Below are 22,819 nucleotides of genomic sequence, written 5' to 3'. Positions count from 1 at the left end.
CTTCTTATTAAATGAGTCTCTTGCTACACTTTATGCTCCATGAGGGCAGAGGCGGTGTCTGTTTCACTCACCACTGTGAGCTAAGTGTTTACCTAACTCAGTGTTTAGTACGTGGTTGAAGTGGGAAAAAATTGCCTAATAAATTAATACCTTTCAAACGTGATTTAAGTGGCTAAAGTCTTAGATTATTCTTTAAACAAGAATCTGGATATTTTGTTTAAGATTCCTCTAGCTACTTCTCACTCATTTATCCTCTGATTTAACATCCAAGAACTGTTTGACATTGCTTCATGGCTTCGTTGACTAGAAATGAAAAATATGCAAAAACCGTCAATTTCCTGAACTCTCCTTGGGACAAGCATTTTCTGATGATCTAAAAAACTATTGCTAGACAGGTTTCCCTGGCAAGATTATAGAAGGTCTTTCTGTTCACTATTTGGTCATAACAAGCTCGGAAGTGAGAAATGATTCCATAAAATTTCATAATAAATATTAAAAAGAGAAGGTTGGGACACACATAACATTTAAAAATATAATTTATAAGAAACTCTAGGCATAAAATAGACTTTCTATCAAAAACTATGCTATGAGAATATAAATGTGTATTCCTTTTGGATTTATTTCTTTTGATGTAACTACATTTGTATATAACTTTGGATATCCTTATGTAATAAGTTTTTCAAAATTTGAGGTAAGGGACATAAACATTAATCCATTTTACATATTTTTCTGGTTAAAATGTTTTTTTTTGGGGGGGGTCAGTTTTTCCTTCATTAATTAGGTTCTAGGTTCTTAATAATAGACTTTGCTAAAAGATGAGGGAAATTTCTCCAAGTGATTTTAAGGTGGAGTGTGCGTGCGTGTGTGTGTGTGTAGGCGTGTATTTAAAAAATAAACAGAGTATTTATAAGTGTTTTGAGAACTGTCACAGCTCAACAGCTGATGACGAATATACTTAGTGAACTTACACTTTATAGGTATTACTGCTTTGTTTTTTTTCATTGTTGTTTTGTTTTTTAAGTCTAGATTAAGCCTAGGTTAAGTCTAGATTAACCCAACAAAGTGGTAAAGGGGAGAGAACTTTTAACCCTTGGGTTCAAGCCACTTTTCTTTTTTTTTCTTTCCTTTTTTTTTTTTTTTTTTTGGTCTTTTGAGAGCCGCATTGGCGGCATATGGAGGTTCCCAGGCTAGGGGTCTAATTGGAGCTGTAGCCGCTGGCCTACACCACAGCTCAGGGCAATGCCAGATCCTTAACCCATGGAGCAAAGCCAAGGATTGAACCTGCAACCTCATGGTTCCTAGTCGGATTCATTTCTGCTGCGCCACGGGGGAACTCCTCAAGCCAGTTTTCATTGGGAAATGTTCATTGTGTAAAAGTGACTTGTAATTACTTGGACCTTTTGCAATCTATCAAGGCAGGGCTGTCCAAGCTATATTACAATCTTATATTGAAACCTTCATACTCTGCTATGTCCATCTTACTTAGTTTTCTTGTAAAGTATTTCATATGTACTTCAGGTGCTTTAGTTCTTTACTCGTCATCAATAAAAGCTTAAATCATTTGCTAAAATACTTACATTTTATTAAGAATTTTAAGTATATTATAGATAGATATATATAGATATGCCAATGTGATTGTACCAAATTAAAAACATTTTTTTTTTTTTTTTGGTTAAATGGAGTCACTACTAAGTAAACAGGGACTCAGGGACTTAGGTTTCTGTTTTACTGAACTGAACATTAGGATATATATTACAGTGTGATTCTAGCTTCACTTTTCTATTTAATTATTATAAAAAGACATATTTTCTGAAATATTAATGTCTCCTTACAGTATGCTTTTCAGTTTCATCTAGTTATAAAATGATGATTCTTAAAATTAATCATTTAAAAATGTGCCCTTTCCTTATATTTCACTATTTCTTTTCTAAACTAATCAAGTAATGTACCATGCAATGAGCTGGTTTCAAAACCTAATTCAAGTTAATTTGTAACAGGTCCTTTAAAAAAATATTTACATTTGAATCCAGAGAGAATGGTTACAGTGTATTAAAGACTATCCATAAAATTAATATTATTGCAGGAAATGTACATACTATATCTTTATATGCTAAATCTGCTCTAAGTGGTGGCAGCTAGGTAAAACCCTTTTTTAAAGAAATCTCTATTTCAACGTAAAAATCCACATATGTGTGTGTTTGTGTGTGTGTGTCTCAAAATACATAATAATAGCTTTAGAATATGTAAGTTACAACTTTTAATATTGTTGACCTAAGCCCCCTCCTAATTCCCAGGTGCTCATAGACCCTAAATACTTATTTCATAAAGATTATACATCTTCATCAAATCTTGTATTTCTTCTTGTATCTGTGGAACAGATCCACGGTAACAGCAGAGGAAGTGTGAACAGGGAATCTCCAGGTCACCATCACACAGCACAGACCTTCTGCCACTTAGAACCTTAAAATGTCAGGACAGTGCGAATGCTGAAATGTAAAATGACAGTTTTTAGTGATTTGTTTCCATACCTACCAAACGAACATTTTATGCAGTTGTCCTTCCTGCCTGATTTAGGAAGCTTCAGGTAAATTCTGTTACTAGAAATCTTTCTGGGCCTGAGGTCCCCACCAATTCATTTTCTTTCTGGCAGGTCTCTGACACGGGTATCTGAGCTGATTCTTGAAGCATCAGTACAATTGCAATAGACTGACAAGAGGAGAGGGATTTCCTGGCTGAAGGGAAAACATGAATAAGGCCAGGCAGGTGTGAGCAGGAAGGGTAACCTGGAGCTTTGAGACTTCCAGGTGCCTGGGAGAAAAGCAGATGATTCCTACTGCCTCACTTTAATCCCAGAGCCTACCACAGAGGCTGTGATAGAGTGGGTGCTAAGTTCTTAGTTGTTGAAAGATTGGGTATATTAATAAATGAAAGTAGGTAATGGTCCAAGACTTGCAAAACCATGCTAAGGCTTTGATGTTTTAGGAGCAACTTGAGTTTTAACAGCATAGTGAAGACCTGGCTCGTATAGTAAAATACAGAAGGCAGGAGACCTGTTATCACGCTACTGTGTCCAGGTGAGAAATGACTGGACTGAACTCAGGTAACCACATGGGCAATGACAGGAGGATGCCAGAGGAGAAACTGGATCTTGCATCATTGGGGCTGTCGGTTTGCATGTGGTAGGCAAGAGTGAAGAAGAGGTCAAACATCATGCTCTGGCTTCTAGTCTACAAAAGCAGGATTAGTGCCATTATTTGCTGGGATAAGATGTACTAGTGGACGAATTATTTTGGGTAAAGTTAAGCAAATGGGACATTCAAATGGAGCTGTATGGAAGCCAATGGTAATTGAAGAACTTAGGTTTATGTCAGTTCAGAAGTTATGCTATTAAGGTGATATTTGAAATAAAATTCCTCAGAGTGGAATTTATGTTTCTTTGGATAAGAGCTAGTAACTGTTTTTCAAAGTCACCATATTAAGCTATTAGCATCACTTGACTAAGTAAAGGCGCATGTCTGAATAGACATTTTTCCAAAGAAGATATCCAAATGGCCAAGAGACACCTGAAAAGATGCTCAACACCATTAATTACTAGGGAAATACAAACCAAAACAAAAGAGGTACACCTCACATCTGTTAGAATGGCTGTCATCAAAAAGATAAGAAGTACCAGGTATTGGCGAGGGTGTGGAGAGAAGGGAACCACTATTCCCACTATTGGTGGGAATGTAAATTGGTACAGTCACTATGGAGAACAGAATGGAGGTTCCTTAAAAAACTCAAAATAGAACTGCCACATAGTCCAGCAATTCCAGTTCTGGGTATTTATCTGAAGAAAACAAAAATACTAACTCAAAAAGATACATGCACCCCATGTTCACTGCAGCACTATTTACAGTAGCCAAGATATTGAAAACAACCTGTGTCCATGGATAGACAAATGGATAAAGAAAATGTACACACACACAGTATAATTGTAATAAAAAGAATGTAATTTTGCCATTTATGACAACATAGATGGATCTCAAGGACATTATTCTAAGTGAAATAAGTTAGACAGAGGAAGACAAATTCTATATGATCTCACTTGTATGTGGAATCTAAAACAACAACAACAACTTCCTGGATACAGAGAACAGACTGGTGGTTGTCAGAATCAGGGGTATAGAGTGGGAGACACAAGTTAAAGTGGTCAAAAGGCAAAAACCAAATAAATAAGCAATCAAAACCTGACGTTCAAGGATTAGAAGAAAACATTTTAAAAAGCACTTTGAACACCGTAAAGTGAGGAAATTTTGTCATTACTTGAAGAAGTGAGCAGCTTTGTGATGAAATCAGAATAGTCAAGATGAAACCTATCTAGTATTAAAAAAAAAGTCCAGAGGTTTTTTTTAAAAATGGTTAATATAGGACAATGATATAATAAGTCTATGAAGAAGTAACCGGCTATATCCATCTTCCTACATAAAAAAATGAGAAATAAAATGTCAAGGAAACAGATTTATTTATGAATATTAAATTTTAAAAGAAGCCTATGGGGACAAGATAGGATCACCCCCCCCACACACACACACACACAAAACAGATACCTTTGCCCTGAGTAGAGAAGTTCGAATCCTTCATTGATTTGTTTAAAAGGTAAAATGTGGGTTATCAGTTGGTCCAGGTCAAATTTCTTTGCCAGGAAATCGGTTACTAGTTTTGGAACATCATCTCTGCTTTTCCAACCTGTAAATAAGCACATGTGTTCTCTTTATACTTTACTAAGAGAGCTTTATATTTTATTCCTTCTCTCTTGCATTGTTACCTTTTCCTCATACAGGACTATTTTCAACAGCATCCAAATGAACTGTATTTCTCCCATCTTAAAAACGAAGGCAAAAAGCCCCTACAAAAACCTTTTCTTGCCCCTACATCTTCTAGCTATCTCATCTCTGCTCCTTTTACAGAAAAACTTCTTTACTTTACAGAAAGAATTTTCTCCAGTTCACCATTTCCAGTTCTACTTCCTTTTCTCCCATTTTCTCTTGAGCCCACCCAGCACTTGGCTGTTACAGCTCTTGTCAAGGTCACCAATGACACAGACAATAGTCAGTGTGAGGCCAGGCCTTAATCTCTTTCCACAGTACCTGGGGCACAGAAGTGAGAGGCTGGTTGGTACAGATGAGATTCTTTAGAGAGGGCTCCTTTGAGGAAATAAGACTTGAATTGAGGAATCAACAATAAGAGATAAATTGAGCCTCCTCCCTTTTACTGTTTGTGTGATATGGGGAGAATTAGATTAAGAATTAGAAGTAAAATTCAGAGTTCCTATCATGGCTCAGCAGTAATGAACCCAACTAGTATCCATGGGGACGCAGGTTACATCCCTGGCCTTGCTCAGTGGGCTAAGGATCCAGTGTTGCCGTGAACTGTGGTGTAGGTCACAGACATGGCAGATCTGGCCTTGCTGTGGCTGTGGTATAGGCTGGCAGCTGCAGCTCTGATTCCACCCCTAGCCTGGGAACCTCCATATGCTATATGGTTGTGGCCCTTAAAAAAAAAAAAAAGTAAAATTCCATCATTCATTAAATGTCTTTTGAGTATATGCTAAGTATCAGGCACCATTTCAGGGTCTGGGTATTTGGCAGAAGCAAAACATACTGAGTTCCTGCTCTCAGGAAGCATGAGAACCCTCTCATTTTAGTGCAGAGAGATGACAATAAACAAGTGTAGAGAAAATTACCCAGTGACAAGAACAAAGGAGAAAAATAGAGTGGGGGTGATAGGTTGTGGCAGAGGATGAGGCTGGGGAGATTGAGAGGGAATGCTATTTTATAAAGCTTGGGGAAGGCCAGACTGCTAAGGTGACATTTGAGCAAAAACATAAAGGAAATGAATTATCCAGAAATCATAAGAAAGAAAACTCAGCAAGAGAGTAGAGTGTGGAGTTCCCATTGTGGCTCAGAGGGTTATGAACCTGACAGGGTCTCTGAAGATGCTGATTAGATCCCTGGCCTTGCTCAGTGGGTTAAGGATCTGGCCCTGTGGCAGGCTGCAGGGTCAGTTGCAGATGCGGCTTTGGTCTGATGTTGCTGTGGCTGTGACTACCACATTGACCCCTAGCCTGGGAACTTCCTATATGCTGCAGGTGCAGCCCTAAAAATAAAAAAATAAAAAATTATTGAAGAAAACTGGGTTTCCCTAAGATATTATCTTGTCTGTTCTGGGCCTTACTATATGATAGTAAAGAGAGCAGAGTAATTATAAAGGTGGAGTGTTGGCCAATGAGAACCATGAAGACCAGTGTGGCTAAAGCAGAGTGAGAAGAGCATAGTAGCAGCTGCGGTCAGAGGCCAGATCATATGGGGCCTTTTGGTCATTGCAAGTTATGAGACTGTATTCTGAGTGAGAAAGGAAGCCAGTAGAGGGGGTTGAGAGAAAACTGACCTGACCTGATTTCCATTTAACAGTCTCACTCTGGCTACACTTTGGAGAATAGTCAATATGGGGGCAAAGGGCAAAAGCACGGAGCCCACCAAGGAGCCACTGAAGACATTACTGTGCTGCAGGAAGGAAGTGATGGTGGCTTGAACAGGTGATGGCACTGGTGAGAAATGGTCAGGTCTTGGGTTTACTTTGAAGATAGAGCCAACAGGATTTTCTGAAATACTCCTCTTATGAGAGAAACCGTGTAACCTAAGGTTTGGAGCCTGAACAACAGGAATGGTGGAGTCCTCATTTCTTGAGATGGGAATAGTGTGGGAGGAGCAAGTTGGGGGCCAGGATGGAGATGGTAGAGTCAGGAGGGGTTTGGGGCAGGTTAGGTTTTCATGTCTATTCAATATCCAAGTGGAGGGGTCAGGTAGGGAGTTGGTTGTGTGAGTCTGTAGCTCAAGGAGAGGTCTAGGCTGAAGACATAAACTTAAGAGTTAGAAGCAGAGTGTATTTAAAGCCTTGAAACCAGAGGAGGTCGCCTTGGAAGTAAATGTAAATAAAGAGAAGGGGTCTGAGGACTGAACCCTAAGACACACAAAAGTTAGAGGTCTGAGGGACGTGGGGGATCCAGAAAGATTCCTGAGAAGAGTGACCAGTGAGGGAGGAAGAGGAGGAGGAGGAATGAAGGAGATGGAAGAAGAAGGGGAAGGGGAGGAGGAAGAGGAAGAACAACAGCAGCAACAACAGCAAAGTAGTATCAAGAAGTGAAATGAACAGAGTGTTTAAGAAAAAGGGAGCCACCAGCTGTATCAAAACTTGTTGAGAATTCTGTAAGACCAGGACTGAGAATTGATCATTGTCTGTGTCAGCCATTCTGGCGTTAATCTCAACTGTTGCCATAAAATGCGACAGTCCCTTTTTCAGCTTTACAGAAAGTACAGAACTTTTTGCTGATGCTATTGTGAATCAGATACATTCTACTGTTCATACATATTCTTGTGTATGTTGAGAATAATAGATTAAATCAGAAATTTCTGTTCCATAAAATCATGTCCATAAAGAGAATGCTGGTGCCTGTCATTCAGGCCTTTGGGAAACTTAAGTTGCAGGTGCTAATACTAAAAATAGGCCCACCAATATCAGTCCTAAACCAGAGTGAGGAGTGGGTCATTATCATTGTCACAGTCTCATTTCAGATCATTTCATATCCATTCTTGGAAGATCTTTAAGGGAGGAATGATGAGAAAAATAGATATTTCTCTTATTTGTCAACAAAGTTAAAGCCACCACTCCCAGGCCAGAGGCTCTGTCGTCCTTACCTCCAAAAATACAACCCTTCCACGTGCGTCCAGTGAAGAGCAGCATTGGGTCATAGGTGAGCATTTTGGCTAATGGCGGAGCTCCTACCACCACGCTGACCCCATAGTTCATATTGCAGGATGCAAGGGCATCAATCTGAGTTTAGAATGAAGGGGACAGTTTACTTCTCCTGTCTCATAATATATCACGGGCTCAGAAATGCCCTACATACTACTGCAGTTCCAATAGTTGGTTCATTTTCCAAGTCATGAAGTGGGATTAAGACACATGCCTTTTGCTTTTCAGCTGCTTTAAAAAATTCTGAGTTCCCACTCTGGCACAGTGGAATCAGCAGTGTCTCTATGGCACCAGGACACAGGTTTGATCCCTAGCCCAGGACAGTGGGTTAAGGATTTGGTGTTGCTGCAGCTGCAGTGTAGGTTGCAACTGCAGCTCCAATCTGATCCCTGGCCTGGGAGCTCCATATGCTGTGGGGCAGCCAAAAAGAAAAAAAATTCTCAACACAGCTTTAGTCATGGATTAAACTCCTTCATTACACTTCCCCTATGAGGCGGAAAGAAATTAATGTAGTCAATGTTTATGGAAATTTCAGTTTACCAGGGACCAAATTGCAAGGGGGAAATCCCTATGATATTTTCAAACCAATATCATCCCTTCAGATAATCTTTGGAAAGCCGTTTGAACTAAACTAAATCAGATTACCTATACGGAATCAATTAACCTAGTTTCTTTAAAAAAAAAGTTCAGTATGGAGTTCCCGTCGTGGCTCAGTTGTTAGTGAATCTGACTAGGAACCATGAGCTTGCGGGTTCGATCCCTGGCCTTGCTCAGTGGGTTAAGGATCTGGGGTTGCCGTGAGCTGTGGTGTAGGTCATAGACACAGCTCAGATCCCGCGTTGCTGTGGCTCTGGCGTAGGCCGGCAGCTACAGCTCCTAGTCGACTCCTAGCCTGGGAACCTCCATATGCCGCGGGAGCAGCCCAAGAAAATGGCAAAAAGACCAAAAAAATGTTCAGTATGAAAATTAAATATTAGGTGTGGAACAAAGGAATCCCTCTTCTTGGCTGCATCTCTGAAACTAACCCCACATTTTCCGGCCATTTGCTCATCCAGTTACTCATCATCAATAGTTTTTAAAAAATATTTTGTAGATTATAGCAATAGATGGTAGAATTTTTCAGAGACCAATGTTCATTAAAGTATCATCTGGAAATCAACAGGCCCTAACAATATCCAGTATTGCATACAGGCTGTGTAAACACGGTATTTGTTACCAAGGAATATTCTAAGGGACCCTAGGGAAGGGGTATGACAACAGTGGTAAATTAAAGATTATTTATTCCTCAAGTACCGAAAGTACCAAATGAAGTTAGTCTATGACTTAATTGTGAGCACAATTGACTTTTGTCCTATATTTCCAATTCTCCTTACCCTCCCCTCCCCCAGGTTGGGGCTTTCCTATTCAGGAGACCTGACCTCTTCCTCAGATCTAAATGGAGGTCTGGTGCTGCTGGCTGCCACAAGGGAAGCATGTTTTAGAAAGTTGAAGGCTGCTATTGTAAGAGCATTCAGATGAGAGAAAACAAAGCTCAGGTCAAAAGAGTTAGAAGTTGGCTGCATCATGGATTTGGGGGAAGACCCCCCAAATGTGGAATTACCCTTTTTCCCCTGTGATCTGCTCCTTTCCTCTACCCAGAGTCACTCTGTGCTGTTTGACTTGCTCAAGGTCAAGAGATAAAAGAAGTCAGTGTTGCCAATATATCGATATAGACCCAGTAGATAACACTTGAAACATTTGCGTAGTTAGCTGACTACCTGGAAGTTTGGTCACGTGAGAGAGGTATGATGTGACCTTTAATATTGGTCAGGCAGACCTGCTCATAAGCCTTTGACTTTTTAGGCATAGTTGCTTCATGGTTGCCAGGTATTTTGCCTCACAGGTATTTGCTTTTTTGTAAAGCTACGGAAAATGAGCTTAACCTTGTGCAATCAAGGTAGCTTGGGTGTTGTGTGGAGCCTCTAATCTTGGCTCTTACCATAGTTTCAAGACGCCCAATAACTTCAAAACTGTAGCCAACAGTGTCTCCTGTCATTTCTGACAGCACCTCACTGATGGGCTTGGGGGAGTCCTTAGGGCTGATGCACTCAGTGGCCCCTACAGCCATGGCTTTCTCAAATTTGTCTTTGTTGAGGTCAATCCCAATGATCCTGGATGCACCAGCCAACTTACAGCCCATGATAACCGAAAGGCCAACTCCTCCCAGGCCAAAGACCACGCAAGTCGAACCAGGGGTGACCTGTGGAGAGACAAGTTCCTGTAAATGCTAGACCCAGGGTAAAAAGTGGAACCTATAACATATCTCCAGTATTAGAGCATAACATTCAGAAGATCCATGACGAATTATCAGGACTGGAAGACTCATCCTGATGATGATGCCACAAAGAGAAATAGAAACAGCGGAACGTCTGAGAACAGAAAAGGAGCAAAACCAATATTTTGTAGATAAATGAAAACCTTTAATGAAAAGGTTCCATCATTCAGGCCATGCTTGTGGGAGCTTTTGCAGCCTCCTTGGCCACCACTGACAACCTCATCTAACCTCTTAGCAGAATTCAATAAGCCATTAGATCCCTGTTATCTCCTATCTACAAAGCCGTGCTGAAGATGTTTTAGGTGTGATCTGACTAGCATTTTCTTAATAACCACCATTCGTTGGAGTCATCTGGAAATAAATTGCTTTTTCATCAAAGTGGAATCTCCATGTTGCAATTAAATGATGCCTGCATAGCTCCAGGCAGGAAATGTAGTTAAAATCAGTTGGGGGATTTTTACCCGGTATTGTGCCATATTAAAGAAAGTTCTAGCCAGAAGTCATTTTCCTGCCAGAAGAGTCCTAATCCTGTTTCACAGCATGGGGCAGGGAGACCTGAAAATAGAGAGACCCACAAAAAAGGGTCTGGAACTCGTAATCTTTTCCCTACTTTTCCTTTCTTTTTTCCTTCCTTCCTTTTTTTTTTTTTTTCCCTTATGTATGCAAAGTCTTATGGGTGATTAGGATCTGTTTTCCGATGTCATTGTTGTCTGATTTTGTCCTCCTTGCAGGAGTTAGCTGAAGAAATACCCTGTGAGTGGAGGCCTGTGTATGCATGTTTTGAAGTGTCTAACCTTAAACGCAGAAGTGCTGCCCCCACTCTCCGTGAGCTGTAATTGCAGCCATGGCATCCCAACCTCTCAGTTCAGTTCCTGAATTGCGGGCTTTGAAACCAGTAGGGTTATGCTGTCAGTTATCATATCACTCATCCATGTAGCAGACTTTATTAATGGATTCTTTGTGGTCAGTGTTTTACACCAGAAAGTAAACTAGGCATTCTCTGCCTTTTCTTGTAGTTTATCTGCTAGCTTTATTGTCTGGATCTGAGATGGAATTTTTTTTGTTGGGGGTATTTCAGGTTCTAGATTTAGGAACAAACCTTATGATTGCAGCTCTGTCATCTGGGACCTTTTTCAGCCTTCCTTAATGGTATTTAATCAGCAAGCCTTAGGCTCTGGTGACCTCAAGTGTGGTCTTTCTCACCTCCTGGGAACTGTGCCATAAAGACTTCTCCCCAGAACTCAGTCACCCATCTGGAAAGTTATAATTTTTGACTCTCATGTCATCCTGCCTCAGAGCCTTTAAGTGGATTGTGGTCTCAGTCTCTGCTAACTTCATATATATCCCCCCGCGTCAAAACCTGAAAAACAAACAAACAAAAAAACTCTCTCCCTTCCCAACCTTCATGTTCTACAAAATAGGAACTTGAGATTAGTACCTGTAGTGAATTATCCCTATCAGTATTGTAAAAGAAAACCATAGCCTAAAATAGAAGTGTCAACATTAGGTCATTAAAATTTTTTATTATTTAACATTTTATTATTTTATATTTTAAAATATAGTAAGGTTCAGCTTTTTAGTATAGTTTTTCTTCACTGTTCTGACCCCCTTCATGATCTTTAATAAAAATCCATATTTTACTATTCCAAAAGGACTGTAGGATTGGCCCTTAACCACCTCTTGGGAGATAGGTTTTGAGGGCTTGGACTATCCTGCCCACTTAGAGTGTCTTTTATATCTGAGACTTTGGGCTACTCCAGACAGTTTATGCCAACCATGTGACAAAGTGAATGCCTGTTTTTGTATGTCTGCGGCTTTGAGCCATCAGCTCAACTCCTGATGCTACTGGAGTGTGAGTAGCTGAGGTCAATCCTGTGTGTGTGTGTGGGGGGGTGCCTACTTGAATGTTCCCCCAATTGAAACCCTGAACACCAGATTTGGGTGAACTTCCTTGGTTGGCAACACAAAGTATGTGTTGTCACACATTGTTGCTGAGAGAATTAAGCTCTGTCTATGAGACACCACTGGGAGACGACAAGCAGAATCTTGAACCTGATTTCTCTTGGACTCTGCCCCATGGGACTTTTTCCTTTGCTGGTTTTAATCTGTGTCCTTTGATTGTTATAAATCATAACAATGAGTGTAATAATTTTTCTGAGTTTTATAAATCCTTCCAGGGCATCACTGAAACAAAAGAGGGTTTGGGGGAACTTCCAACATGCCCGCATATTGTAGGTTTGATCTATTTTCAACTAGGCAAGAGCAAGAATATATGTTCATTTGAGTGATTTGCCTTAAGATATAGCTTCCAGGAAAAAAATTCCACCTAAAAGTAGAGAATGACTTTGTTAATAGTACATTAGCCAAGTACTAACATCATACCAATACATCAAGTACAATAAAAAAAAAACTTAGAATACTACATGTAAAACTATATTCAGTATTCCTTTCCTGACCTCTATCTTGGTAGAAAATTCATGGTGGAAAGCTTCAGGAGTGTTCCAGCACCAAGATTTTCCAAAGAAATATAGAAGCAAGCGGCAGCTAACACACACCATTTATGTGTGCCTGCATGCTAATGTTAAATTTCCATAGAACTCAGACTTGTCTTGAACCTACGTCTGGGATAAACCTACTTCAATACCCATATGTCTTTTTTCCACAAGCCTGCTCGCCATTTTATTCTTCCACATTGGGTGTCCCTTTCTTTATTCATTCATACATCTCTTCTTTTTCTCCAGTTATTATTTATTAAGTCATTACTATGTCCAGGTTCCTTGCTAAGCACTCTAGTGAACAGAAAATTGGTCTGTAACTTCCTGGAGCTTATGATCTAATGAAGACTGAAGGTATCATGAGAATTTGAGATTTGGGCACATACTATTAATGAAGCAATCATGTTGCTTTGAACAATGGAAGCAGGTTTCTGCTTAGATGGAGTAGACAAAAAAAACAAAAACAAACAAAAAAAAAACTTCTCTGCGTAAGCAGGTGATCTTTAAACTGAAAATGATGTTAAAGAAGCAGTCACACAAGGGTTTGGTGGATGAGTGTTCCAGACAATAGCTTGTGTAAATGTCTTCATGCAGGAATGGCTCAACAGGCTTACAGATTTCAAAAGAGATGAGCCTGAGTGGATCACAGTGAATGAGATGAGACTGTTTCAAATATGGAATCTACTGAAGGATTTTTGGCAAAAAAGTAATACAGACCAATTTCTGTTTTATAAAATTACTCTGGTTTGTAAACGGAGAACTATTGGAGACAATCAAGAAGAGTAATAAAGACAAAAAGGGAGGCCATTGTGTCTGTGCTGTCCAGATATGATGATGGTAGTGAGTTGAAGAAAATGGAAAAATTTAAAATATACCATGTAGGTAAAGTTAGCAGGATCTGCTTTGGGATTGTGTACAAGGTGATGGAGAGGAAAAAATCAAGGATAAAGAAAATTAGAGTAGTGTAAATATGCTTGGGGCAAGGAGAAAGAAAATTAAGAATTCAGTTTTATACATACTGTATGAGATACCTGTGAGACATTTGAAGGGAGATGTCAGGTAAGGGGTTGGACAAAACTCGGAGTTCAGAAGGAGTTTAAATTTAGAATCAATTAATTTTTAAGATTTTGAAGTTGGATTGGTTTTTACCATTTATGACTTTTGTGTTTCTCTACTTCCTTTTTTGATGCAATAAGAGTGGCATAAATTGAGTCCAAATAATGACTGTTAAAAACACATTCTCGGAGTTCCCGTTGTGGCGCAGTGGTTAACAAATCCGACTAGGAACCATGAGGTTGCGGGTTCGATCCCTGGCCTCGCTCAGTGGGTTAAGGATCCGGCGTTGCTATGAGCTGTGGTGTAGGTTGCAGACGCGGCTTGGATCCCGAGTTGCTGTGGCTCTGGCGTAGGCCGGGGGCTATAGCTCCGATTAGACCCCTAGCCTGGGAACCTCCATATGCCACGGGAGTGGCCCAAAGAAATAGCAAAAAAGACAAAAAACAAACAAACAAACAAAAAAAAACCACATTCTTGTTTTTACTCTATGTGCCAGCCATTAGGGGTTGAATTGTGTCTCTCCCCAACCCTACAAATACATGTCTTGAAGTCTTAACTCCCAGTAGCTCAGAATGCGATCTTATTTGGAGATAGGGTCTTTGCAGAGGTAATCAAGTTAAAATAAGTTAATTGGGTGAGCCCTAATCCAGTAGAATTGGGGCCCTTATAAAATGGGGAAATTTGGACAAAAAGACTGACATTGAAAGAAGGTGCCCTGAAGAGACAGAGGGAGAAGATAGCTCAAGAGAGCGGCCTGGAACAGAAACTTCCCTCACAGACCTCAGAAGGAACCAGTCCTGCCGACACCTTGATTTTGAGCTTCTACTTTCCAGAATGGGCGACAATAAATTTATGTTGTTGGAGCCACCGAGTCCGTGGCATTTTGCTACAATAGTCCTAGTAAATGAAAACACCAGCACTGGTTTATTTATTTTGTGAAAGAAAAAAAATGATCAATTTTAGATGTGAATCTAAATGCTAGAAACGAACCTAAAAGTCAACATGGAGGAAACAAAATTAAATTTAGAAATTTTACTTCTAAATAAGTAGAATTCTTCTTATTTAGAAATAAAATTTCTCGTCTGAATTTTCCATTTTCTTCCAGCCGACTTGACATGATATAGAAACAGCCTGCATGTGAGATATGTCTTCAAAAGTTTTTTCCCCCCAAATCTTCGGTTTTTCAAAATACCATTTAAAAAATTCAAAAGAAGAAGCCCACCCTGCTTTTTACCTTGCCTGTTTTGACAGCGGCCCCATATCCAGTGGAAAATCCACATCCAATTAAACAGACTTTCTCGGGAGGAGCTGCATCATCGATCTTAGCAACTGAAGTCTCATCCACCACTGTGTACTCTGTATATGTACTGGTGTTCATGAAGTGATAGACTGGTTGGCCTTTGCACGTGAATCTGGTGGTTCCATCAGCCAGGACTCCACGCCCAGTAATGCTATTTAATACATCAAATTCTCGTATTAATTCACTTCAAAAATTAGCACAGAAACAACTTAAATGGCACTTGAAAAAAGTGACTGAAACCTACTCGCTCCTTACACAAAGGTTGCCATCTGGGTTGCGACAAAAACTGCATTCTCTGCACTGAGGCAGAAAGAGGGGGATGACTTTGTCACCTAGAGGGAAAACATCATAATGTCAGGTATTGGTTATTAATATGAAGGTAGGAAATAAATGAATGTGAACTGAGCCCATGCTACATGCAATCATTTCTTAAAAATACAGGCATAGCTTGAAAATAGGGGTTAGGTTCCAGATCATAGCAATAAAGTGAGTCACAGAATTTTTTCAGTTTCCCAGTGCATATAAAATTTATGTTTATACCACGCTATAGTCTATTAGTGTGCAATATCAGCGTGTCTAAAAAAACCAGTGTCCGTGCCTTAATTAAAAAATAATGCTATTGGGAAAATGGCACCAAAAGACTTGCTTGACACAGGATTGTCACACACTTTCAATTAGAAAAAAGACAACAAAAAACCCCCCAGTATCTGTGGAGCACAATAAGTGATCAAACAAAATATACTTGTATTCTAAAGTTTATGCACACCATCAAATTGGCTTGTTAAAGATTGAGATTTTGCCAAATGAAACTTCACTCTGTACAATGCATTCTCCGTGTATTCTTTCATCCTCCTAAATGTGTTAGGGTCCCCTAATAATTCCTAGTTGTGCTATTCCTTTTGATAGGATACACAACCCTCTTAGCTCAGACTTGGGGCTTGACATTTGCACACCTGGTTTCACTGTAGTGACTCCGTCTCCAATGCTCTCCACGACCCCTGTAGCTTCATGTCCCACAATCACTGGAAACTTAGACACCATTTCTCCTTTTATCACGTGGTCATCTGTCCGACAGATTCCTGTGGCCAAAATCTGTGTTCAAACACAAGAACCTTACACCAACCAGCAAACTTGTCATTTTACAGTTGGGAGGATACTTAACTCACTCCTGAAAAGATTTTAATTGTTTATCCAGTATGATTACCTAACATAATGGTGTTGATTTTTAGGAGATTCTGAGCCAAATATCAACCATCAGACAAAACTCTTTCTTTAGGGAATTTATAATATTGCTACCTTGGGCCTTACTTTTCTCTCTTCTTTCATTTCTTCCTTCGTCCCTTCCTTTCCTTCCTTCCTTTCCTTCTTCCTTCTTTCTTTTTTAACTGAAGGATAATTGATTTTCAATGTTATGTTAGTCTCAGATATATAGCAAAGTTACTCAGTTATATATACATGTGTGTGTGTGATACACACACACACACACACACACACACACACACACACACACACACACATATATAATTTTTTTACTGCTTTTTTAGGGCCGTACTTGCAGCATATGGAAGTTCCAAGGCTAGGGGTTGAATCAGACCTATAGCTGCCAGCAACAGCCGTAGCCACGGCCACAGCCACACAGAATCCCAACCACGTCTGTGACCTACACCACAGCTCACAGCAACACTAGATCCTTGATCCACTGAGCGAGGCCAGGGATGGAACCTGTGTCCTCGTGGATACTTAGTCAGGTTCATTTCCACTGCAGCACAATTGGGAACTACTATAATATAATTTTTAAGATTCTTTTCCGTAATAGGTTATTGCAAGATACTGAATATAGTTCCCTGTGTTATACAGTGGGCCCCTGTTGGTTATATATTTTACATATAGTAGTGTGAATATGTTAATCCCAAATGAACTTATTTATAAAATGAATAGACTCACAGACATAGAAGACAAATGTATGGTTACCAAAGGTGAATGGTGGGGAAGGATAAATTAGGAGTTTGGGATTAATATATACCCCTTGCTTTACTGTGAATCTCGGTACCTTTTTGAAGTAAACTGTTGCTCTTGCGAAGGAACTAGAATGCGGATGTTACCATATGGCCAGCTAGATTAGATGTGGCTAAAAATAGATTTTTACTGTTCGGCCCTTCTAGGACTCTCTTAGTAAAAGGTAGAAAGAATGGTGTGCAAGAAGATAAGTGAGCAAAATTGTACTGTTCCTAGAGTGCTCAGGTAACAGGAGAAGTTCAAAGAAAGATAGGCAGCAACAACAACCTGGTGTCCAAACCAATGTTTAGGCTCTGTCCAAAGGAGCAGAGCAAATGCTCCCGGAAGCTGTTGTTTCTCAGGCACAAGCGAGTCCCTAATTCTTTGTGGAAAGTAATCTCAATACTATCTGATACCCAGAAGATTTAAAACATAGTCATTAGTGATAATTATTAATCATTTTTATTATATACTGTGTCAATAAAAATTCAACAAATAGGAGTTCCCGTCATGGTGCAGTGGTTAATGAATCTGACTAGGAACCATGAGGTTGCAGGTTCCATCCCTGGCCTTGCTCAGTGGGTTAAGGATCTGGCGTTGCCTGTGAGCTGTGGTATAGGTCGCAGACGCGGCTGGGATCCTGCATTGCTGTGGCTCTGGTGTAGGCCAGCAGCTGTAGCTCCGACTGGACCCCTAGCCTGGGAACCTCCATATGCCACAAGAGCCGCCCTAGAAAAGGCAAAAAGACAAAAAAAAAAAAAAATCAGCAAATAAAGTTATAATAGAGCAGATTAGCAGTGCTGTTTGTTATTTGTCAAGTAAGTCGTTAATTTCATAAGAAATCAGCTGGTCATCCAGGATGACCAGATCCTTATCAGTAAACCAAAAGCAGTCAGACAGTTAATATCCAAAATTTGAGAAACCTCTCCTGACTTAAGAGTCCAACATCACACAATGATGTAATCAATGTAGGTGTGATGACATTTTAGGCTTACGCACTACAGGGCTCATTACCTTAATACGAACTTCTTTAGCCTTTGGTGGGGCAACTTCTATTTCTTCAATGGAGAAGGGTTGCTTCTGTTCCCAGAGCACAGCTGCTTTACATTTAATAACCTAAGAAATTCATGAGAGTTATAATGGGTCCTGATTATGACTCTACAAATACAGACTCTCTGAATAATACAATTCTAGATTTTTCTTGTTTTCCCATCCTCAAGTCTGTTTAGGAATCCTATAAAATACTTTAATCAATTTGTTCAGATGCATAATGGGTTATCCCTCATCTTACTTGTCCACTAATACCCCACTCCTAGAGATCTCCTTTAGATGGGTGGCTGATAGTTTAGTTTGCTGGGGCTGCTGTGACAAAGGACCATGGTATAGGTGGCTTAAGCAACAGAGATTCATTTTCTCACAGCTCTAGAAGCTGGAAGTCGAAGATCAAGGTGTCAGTAAGGGTGGGTTTATTCTGAGGTTTGCAAATATCCATCTTCTCTCTGTGTTTTCACATGGCCTTATCTTTGTGTATATCTGTGTCCTAATCTCTTCCTCTGCTTATAAAGACACCAGTCCTGTTGGATTAAGGCCCTACCCGAAAGACCTCATTTTTAACTTTACCTCTTAAAAAACTCTGTCTCCAAATACAGACACATTCTAAGGTACCGGGGTCCAGGACTTCAACATATAAATCTTTGGGGAACACAATCTAGCCCATAACGATAATCATTCTAGAAAATTTGGAGAATTAGAAAATATGAGGAGAAAAAAAATCAACTATTGTCTTATATCCTAAAGCACTACCACTGATTTCATCTTTGTTCTTATTTCCTTCCTTATATTTTTTCATCTGTAATTTTATGTAGTTGTACTCATACAATATATAAGTATTTTATCCTATTTTCCAACTTAACAGAAACATTTTCTAAATTTATAATGATTTATAAATCTTTTTAAATATGTATAATTCTAATTTCTAGATTTACATTTTATCATTTCTCTATTATCTACGTATTTGTTTATACATATTGTTTAAAATAGTGCTGTGATGACCTCTAGTATATATTAATATTCTTCTGAATTTGTTATATTTGGTTTATATTCAAATATATCTCAATGAAGTTGCTAAATAGAATGAGACCATCTACAGGAAAAAGGAAACTGTTTTAGCATCCTGAGGTATACTACAAATTATTTTCCAAAGGTGTGGACATGAATGACATTGCTCATTTCACCACCCCTTTGGCAATAGGGGGTGCATTTTCAATGAGTAAAAAGTCATTATCAACTTTATGGAGAAGTATATCTCATTATTTTTATTTAATAACTGAGGGGAACAAACATTTCACTATATATTTATTGACTTGTTTTATTTTCCTCTTTATGTTCTTTGCATGTATCTCCAGGTATGAGTAGATGTGACATAGGAATGGAAATTTTAATACTTTCCTTGTAAATTTGACTATGCATTGTAGATATAAAAATGTTAGCTCTTGTCATCTCTGCTTTTAGCTTTTTTTCCCTCAGACTGGTTGCTTGAATTTCTTACCTTTGGAAGATTTATTTATTGTTTTTCAACACACAAAATATTCCTTCTTAAATTTTCCTTTATGACTTTTTTCTATCATTCTGAAACATAAAATTTCCTCCATGCTCCAATATATTTGATATTTCTGTATTTACTTATTGATAAAATAGTTTGACTTTAAAAGTGAACTTGGGGAGTTCCCGTCGTGGTGCAGTGGTTAACGAATCTGACTAGGAACCATGAGGTTGTGGGTTCGGTCCCTGGCCTTGCTCAGTGGGTTAACGATCCGGCGTTGCCGTGAGCTGTGGTGTAGGTTGCAGATGTGGCTCGGATCCCGCGTTGCTGTGGCTCTGGCGTAGGCCAGTGGCTACAGCTCCGATTCCACCCCTAGCCTGGGAACCTCCATATGCCGTAGGAGCGGCCCAAAGAAATAGCAAAAAAAAGACAAAAAAAAAAAAAAAAAAGTGAACTTGGGAGTTCCCTTCATGGCTCATCGGTTAAAGAACCCGACTAGCATCCATGAGGATGCGGTTCAATCCCTGGCCTTGCTCAGTGGGTTAAGGATCTGGCGTTTCGGTGAGCTGTGGTGTAGGTCACAGACATGGCTTGGACCCCAGGTTGCTGTGGCTGTGGTGTAGGCCAGCAGCTGCAGCTCCAGTTTGACCCCTAGCCTGGGAACTTCCATATGCCGCTAGGGTGGCTCTGAAAAAAAAAAAAAATGCTAGTGAACCTGAACTATTAATCCAGCAGGAATTTGTTTGTGATTGTGATGTGCAAGTCTAACTTCCAGAGTGGGCTACATTGCACTGTGACCTATGTCTGCCTCAGAGTGGCAGAGAGTCACTGATGGCTTTCAGCACCCCCATCTGTTTCCAGCATATCTTTTCTCACATTTAATCTCTTTTATGCTATCCTGAATTATATATCATTAATTGTAATTGGAAAGTGCTGCTTTGAAGGTACAGAGGTCTCCATTATTGGGAATGTTCTAATAACAGCTAGATGTCCACTTTATAGAGGTAGCATAACTGGAACTCAAGCATCTGTTGATTAGATGGTGTTGCAATTTTTTTTTTTCTTTTTGCTTTTTGGGGCCGCACCCTCAGCATATGGAAGTTCCCAGGCTAGGGGTTGAAGGAGCTACACCCGCCGGCCTATACCATAGCCACAGCAACACAGGATCTGAGCCACTTCTGCGACCTACACCACGGCTCATGGCAATGCCAGATCCCTGACCCACTGAACAAGACCAGAGGTCGAATTCACATCCTCATGGATACTAGCTGAATTTGTTTCTGCTGCGCCACAACTAGAACTCCCTGGAGTTGCAAATTTTTATGATTCCTCCCAATGTTAGGATTCATTAATTTCTGTGGGTAGAGTTGCTAGTTTCTATAGTCCAAAATTATCCTCAATTAATCTAGTTTTGCTGAGTCCTTAACCCAAACTAAAATTCTTTTTTATTCTAGTTCTATTCAATTCCAGAAACAATTATTTCAGACTCTAACATCATAGAGCCTCCTCACTTGTCACATTACCCTGACTTCAAATGTCATTTTTATTTTTCAAAAACCTTAAAGTAGCTAAATGCAAAGTTTTTTAAATACAACTGTTTTTGAAGAACAAACCTATTTTACTTACAATGTTTTCTTGATTTTTAAAGATTTATTTTAACCTATATTTTGATGAAAACCATACATCCTTAAGAAACCTTAAAAGCATGATACTTTGTTATCTACTTTGCATTCCAAAATTAGCATTTTTCCATTGGCAACAGCAGGCATACTTTTTTCTAACAGCTGGGAATGAGAGCTTGGTCTCCTCTTGAACTACAGAAGTAAATGTAATGCATGTTATTGAAAGTCTCCTTATGGAAACTTTTTGCTTACCAGTGTAAATACCCAGCTCTCTTGAAATTAAATTATTACTAATTTCAATAGAAACCACATTTCTCCATTTTCCCCCAATGTCTTACTGGAAAACATAGCATATGGTGTTTCATCCTGTTTTTTGTTTTGTTTTGTTTTGTCTTTTTAGGGCCACATCTGCAGCATATGGAGGTTCCTAGGCTAGGGGTTGAATTGGAGCTGTAGCTGCTGACCTACACCACAGCCACGGCAATGCCAGATCCAAGCTGGGTTTGTGACCTACACCACAGCTCACGGCAACACTGGGTCATTAACCCATTGAGTGAGGCTTGGATCAAACCTGTGTTCTCATGGATGCTAGTCAGATTTGTTTCCACTAAGCCACAAGGGGAACTCCAAGTTTCATCCTGTTTCTATTGACATTCTCTGAAACCCCAACCAAGTTCTCCCCTCCCCCCACCCATCCCCAGCAAGTGCCTGCTCAACAGACATTTAATTCCCCAAGAAATAGCCCCAAGTATTTAATTAAAGTATTCCAAATTCTAACAATCCACCCCACATTATTAGGTAATAATAAGGATACAGAAATGTTCTGCTTACTTTTCTATCAGTGCCCATCCTGTCTTTTTCTTGGTTCTACTCTCAGCAAACAGAGACTTTTTCGGACGGACGTTTGACTTTGTCTGCTATAAATAATAGCATCTGATGCAGTCAGATAAATAGCCTGACTCAAAAGTTCTGCCTTCTGCAATATGACTCACAGCCTTAAAGACTTTCCAATGGTCTATATGCCCCACCCTTTGCAGATCAAGTTGTGAAAAGAAATACAGTAACTTATAATGATCAAACCATGGGTAGAGATCTAACAAAGATGGGATAATTAAACTTATTGAAAATGACTGAAGGCTTTCTTATCTACCTTAACTCTGGGAATATAAAAAGAGGTCAACACACCTCAGCATAAATGTACTGTGTGCTTCTTTAGCTGCTCTGTTACACACAGCTGATTTTATTTTATTATTATTATTATTATTATTTTGTCTTTTTGCTATTTCTTGGGCCGCTCCTGCGGCATATGGAGGTTCCCAGGCTAGGGGTCCAATCGGAGCTATAGCCACCGGCCAACGCCAGGGCCACAGCAACTCGGGATCCGAGCTACATCTGCAACCTACACCTCAGCTCACAGCAACGCCAGATCGTTAACCCACTGAGCAAGGGCAGGGACCGAACCCGCAACCTCATGGTTCCTAGTCGGATTCGTTAACCACTGCGCCATGACGGGAACTCCATACAGCTGATTTTAGAGATGTGCGTGTATATGTTTACTTATGCTCTACTTCATGTTACAGAGACTTGATGTAGTTTGTGGAAAACATAAATGAAAATAAGGCTGAAGAAATTTAAACAAAGTGGAATAGAAAATCAAAATTAAGAAAGAGGAGTCGGGTATATAGAACACAGTTGCGGATA

At 39.7% G+C, this 22,819-nt stretch overlaps 2 protein-coding genes across 11 annotated transcripts in view; one reads left to right on the top strand and one right to left on the bottom strand.

Moving 5' to 3' along the window:
• C8H4orf17 (chromosome 8 C4orf17 homolog) overlaps window positions 1-22,819 on the top strand; it is a 350,193-nt gene that overhangs the window by 223,607 nt on the left and 103,767 nt on the right. The window lies entirely within an intron of this gene.
• On the bottom strand, window positions 1,104-22,089 carry LOC100512795 (all-trans-retinol dehydrogenase [NAD(+)] ADH7). The gene is made up of 9 exons (XM_021101733.2): window positions 21,950-22,089; window positions 17,969-18,070; window positions 15,913-16,051; window positions 15,204-15,291; window positions 14,894-15,110; window positions 9,773-10,033; window positions 7,737-7,872; window positions 4,590-4,728; window positions 1,104-2,486 (listed from the first exon to the last, which is right to left on the bottom strand). The coding sequence occupies exons 1-9, from the start codon at window positions 21,965-21,967 to the stop codon at window positions 2,462-2,464; spliced, it is 1,125 nt and encodes a 374-aa protein (XP_020957392.2). The 5' UTR covers window positions 21,968-22,089; the 3' UTR covers window positions 1,104-2,461.

This window comes from Sus scrofa, chromosome 8 (genome assembly GCF_054392235.1).
Source record: "Sus scrofa isolate SSC_HxYL_T2T_F1_AM1 chromosome 8, Sscrofa_HxYL_maternal_Yorkshire_Landrace_v2.0, whole genome shotgun sequence".
Classification (NCBI taxonomy): domain Eukaryota; kingdom Metazoa; phylum Chordata; class Mammalia; order Artiodactyla; family Suidae; genus Sus; species Sus scrofa.
This window is presented reverse-complemented; position numbering and strand designations above follow the sequence as displayed.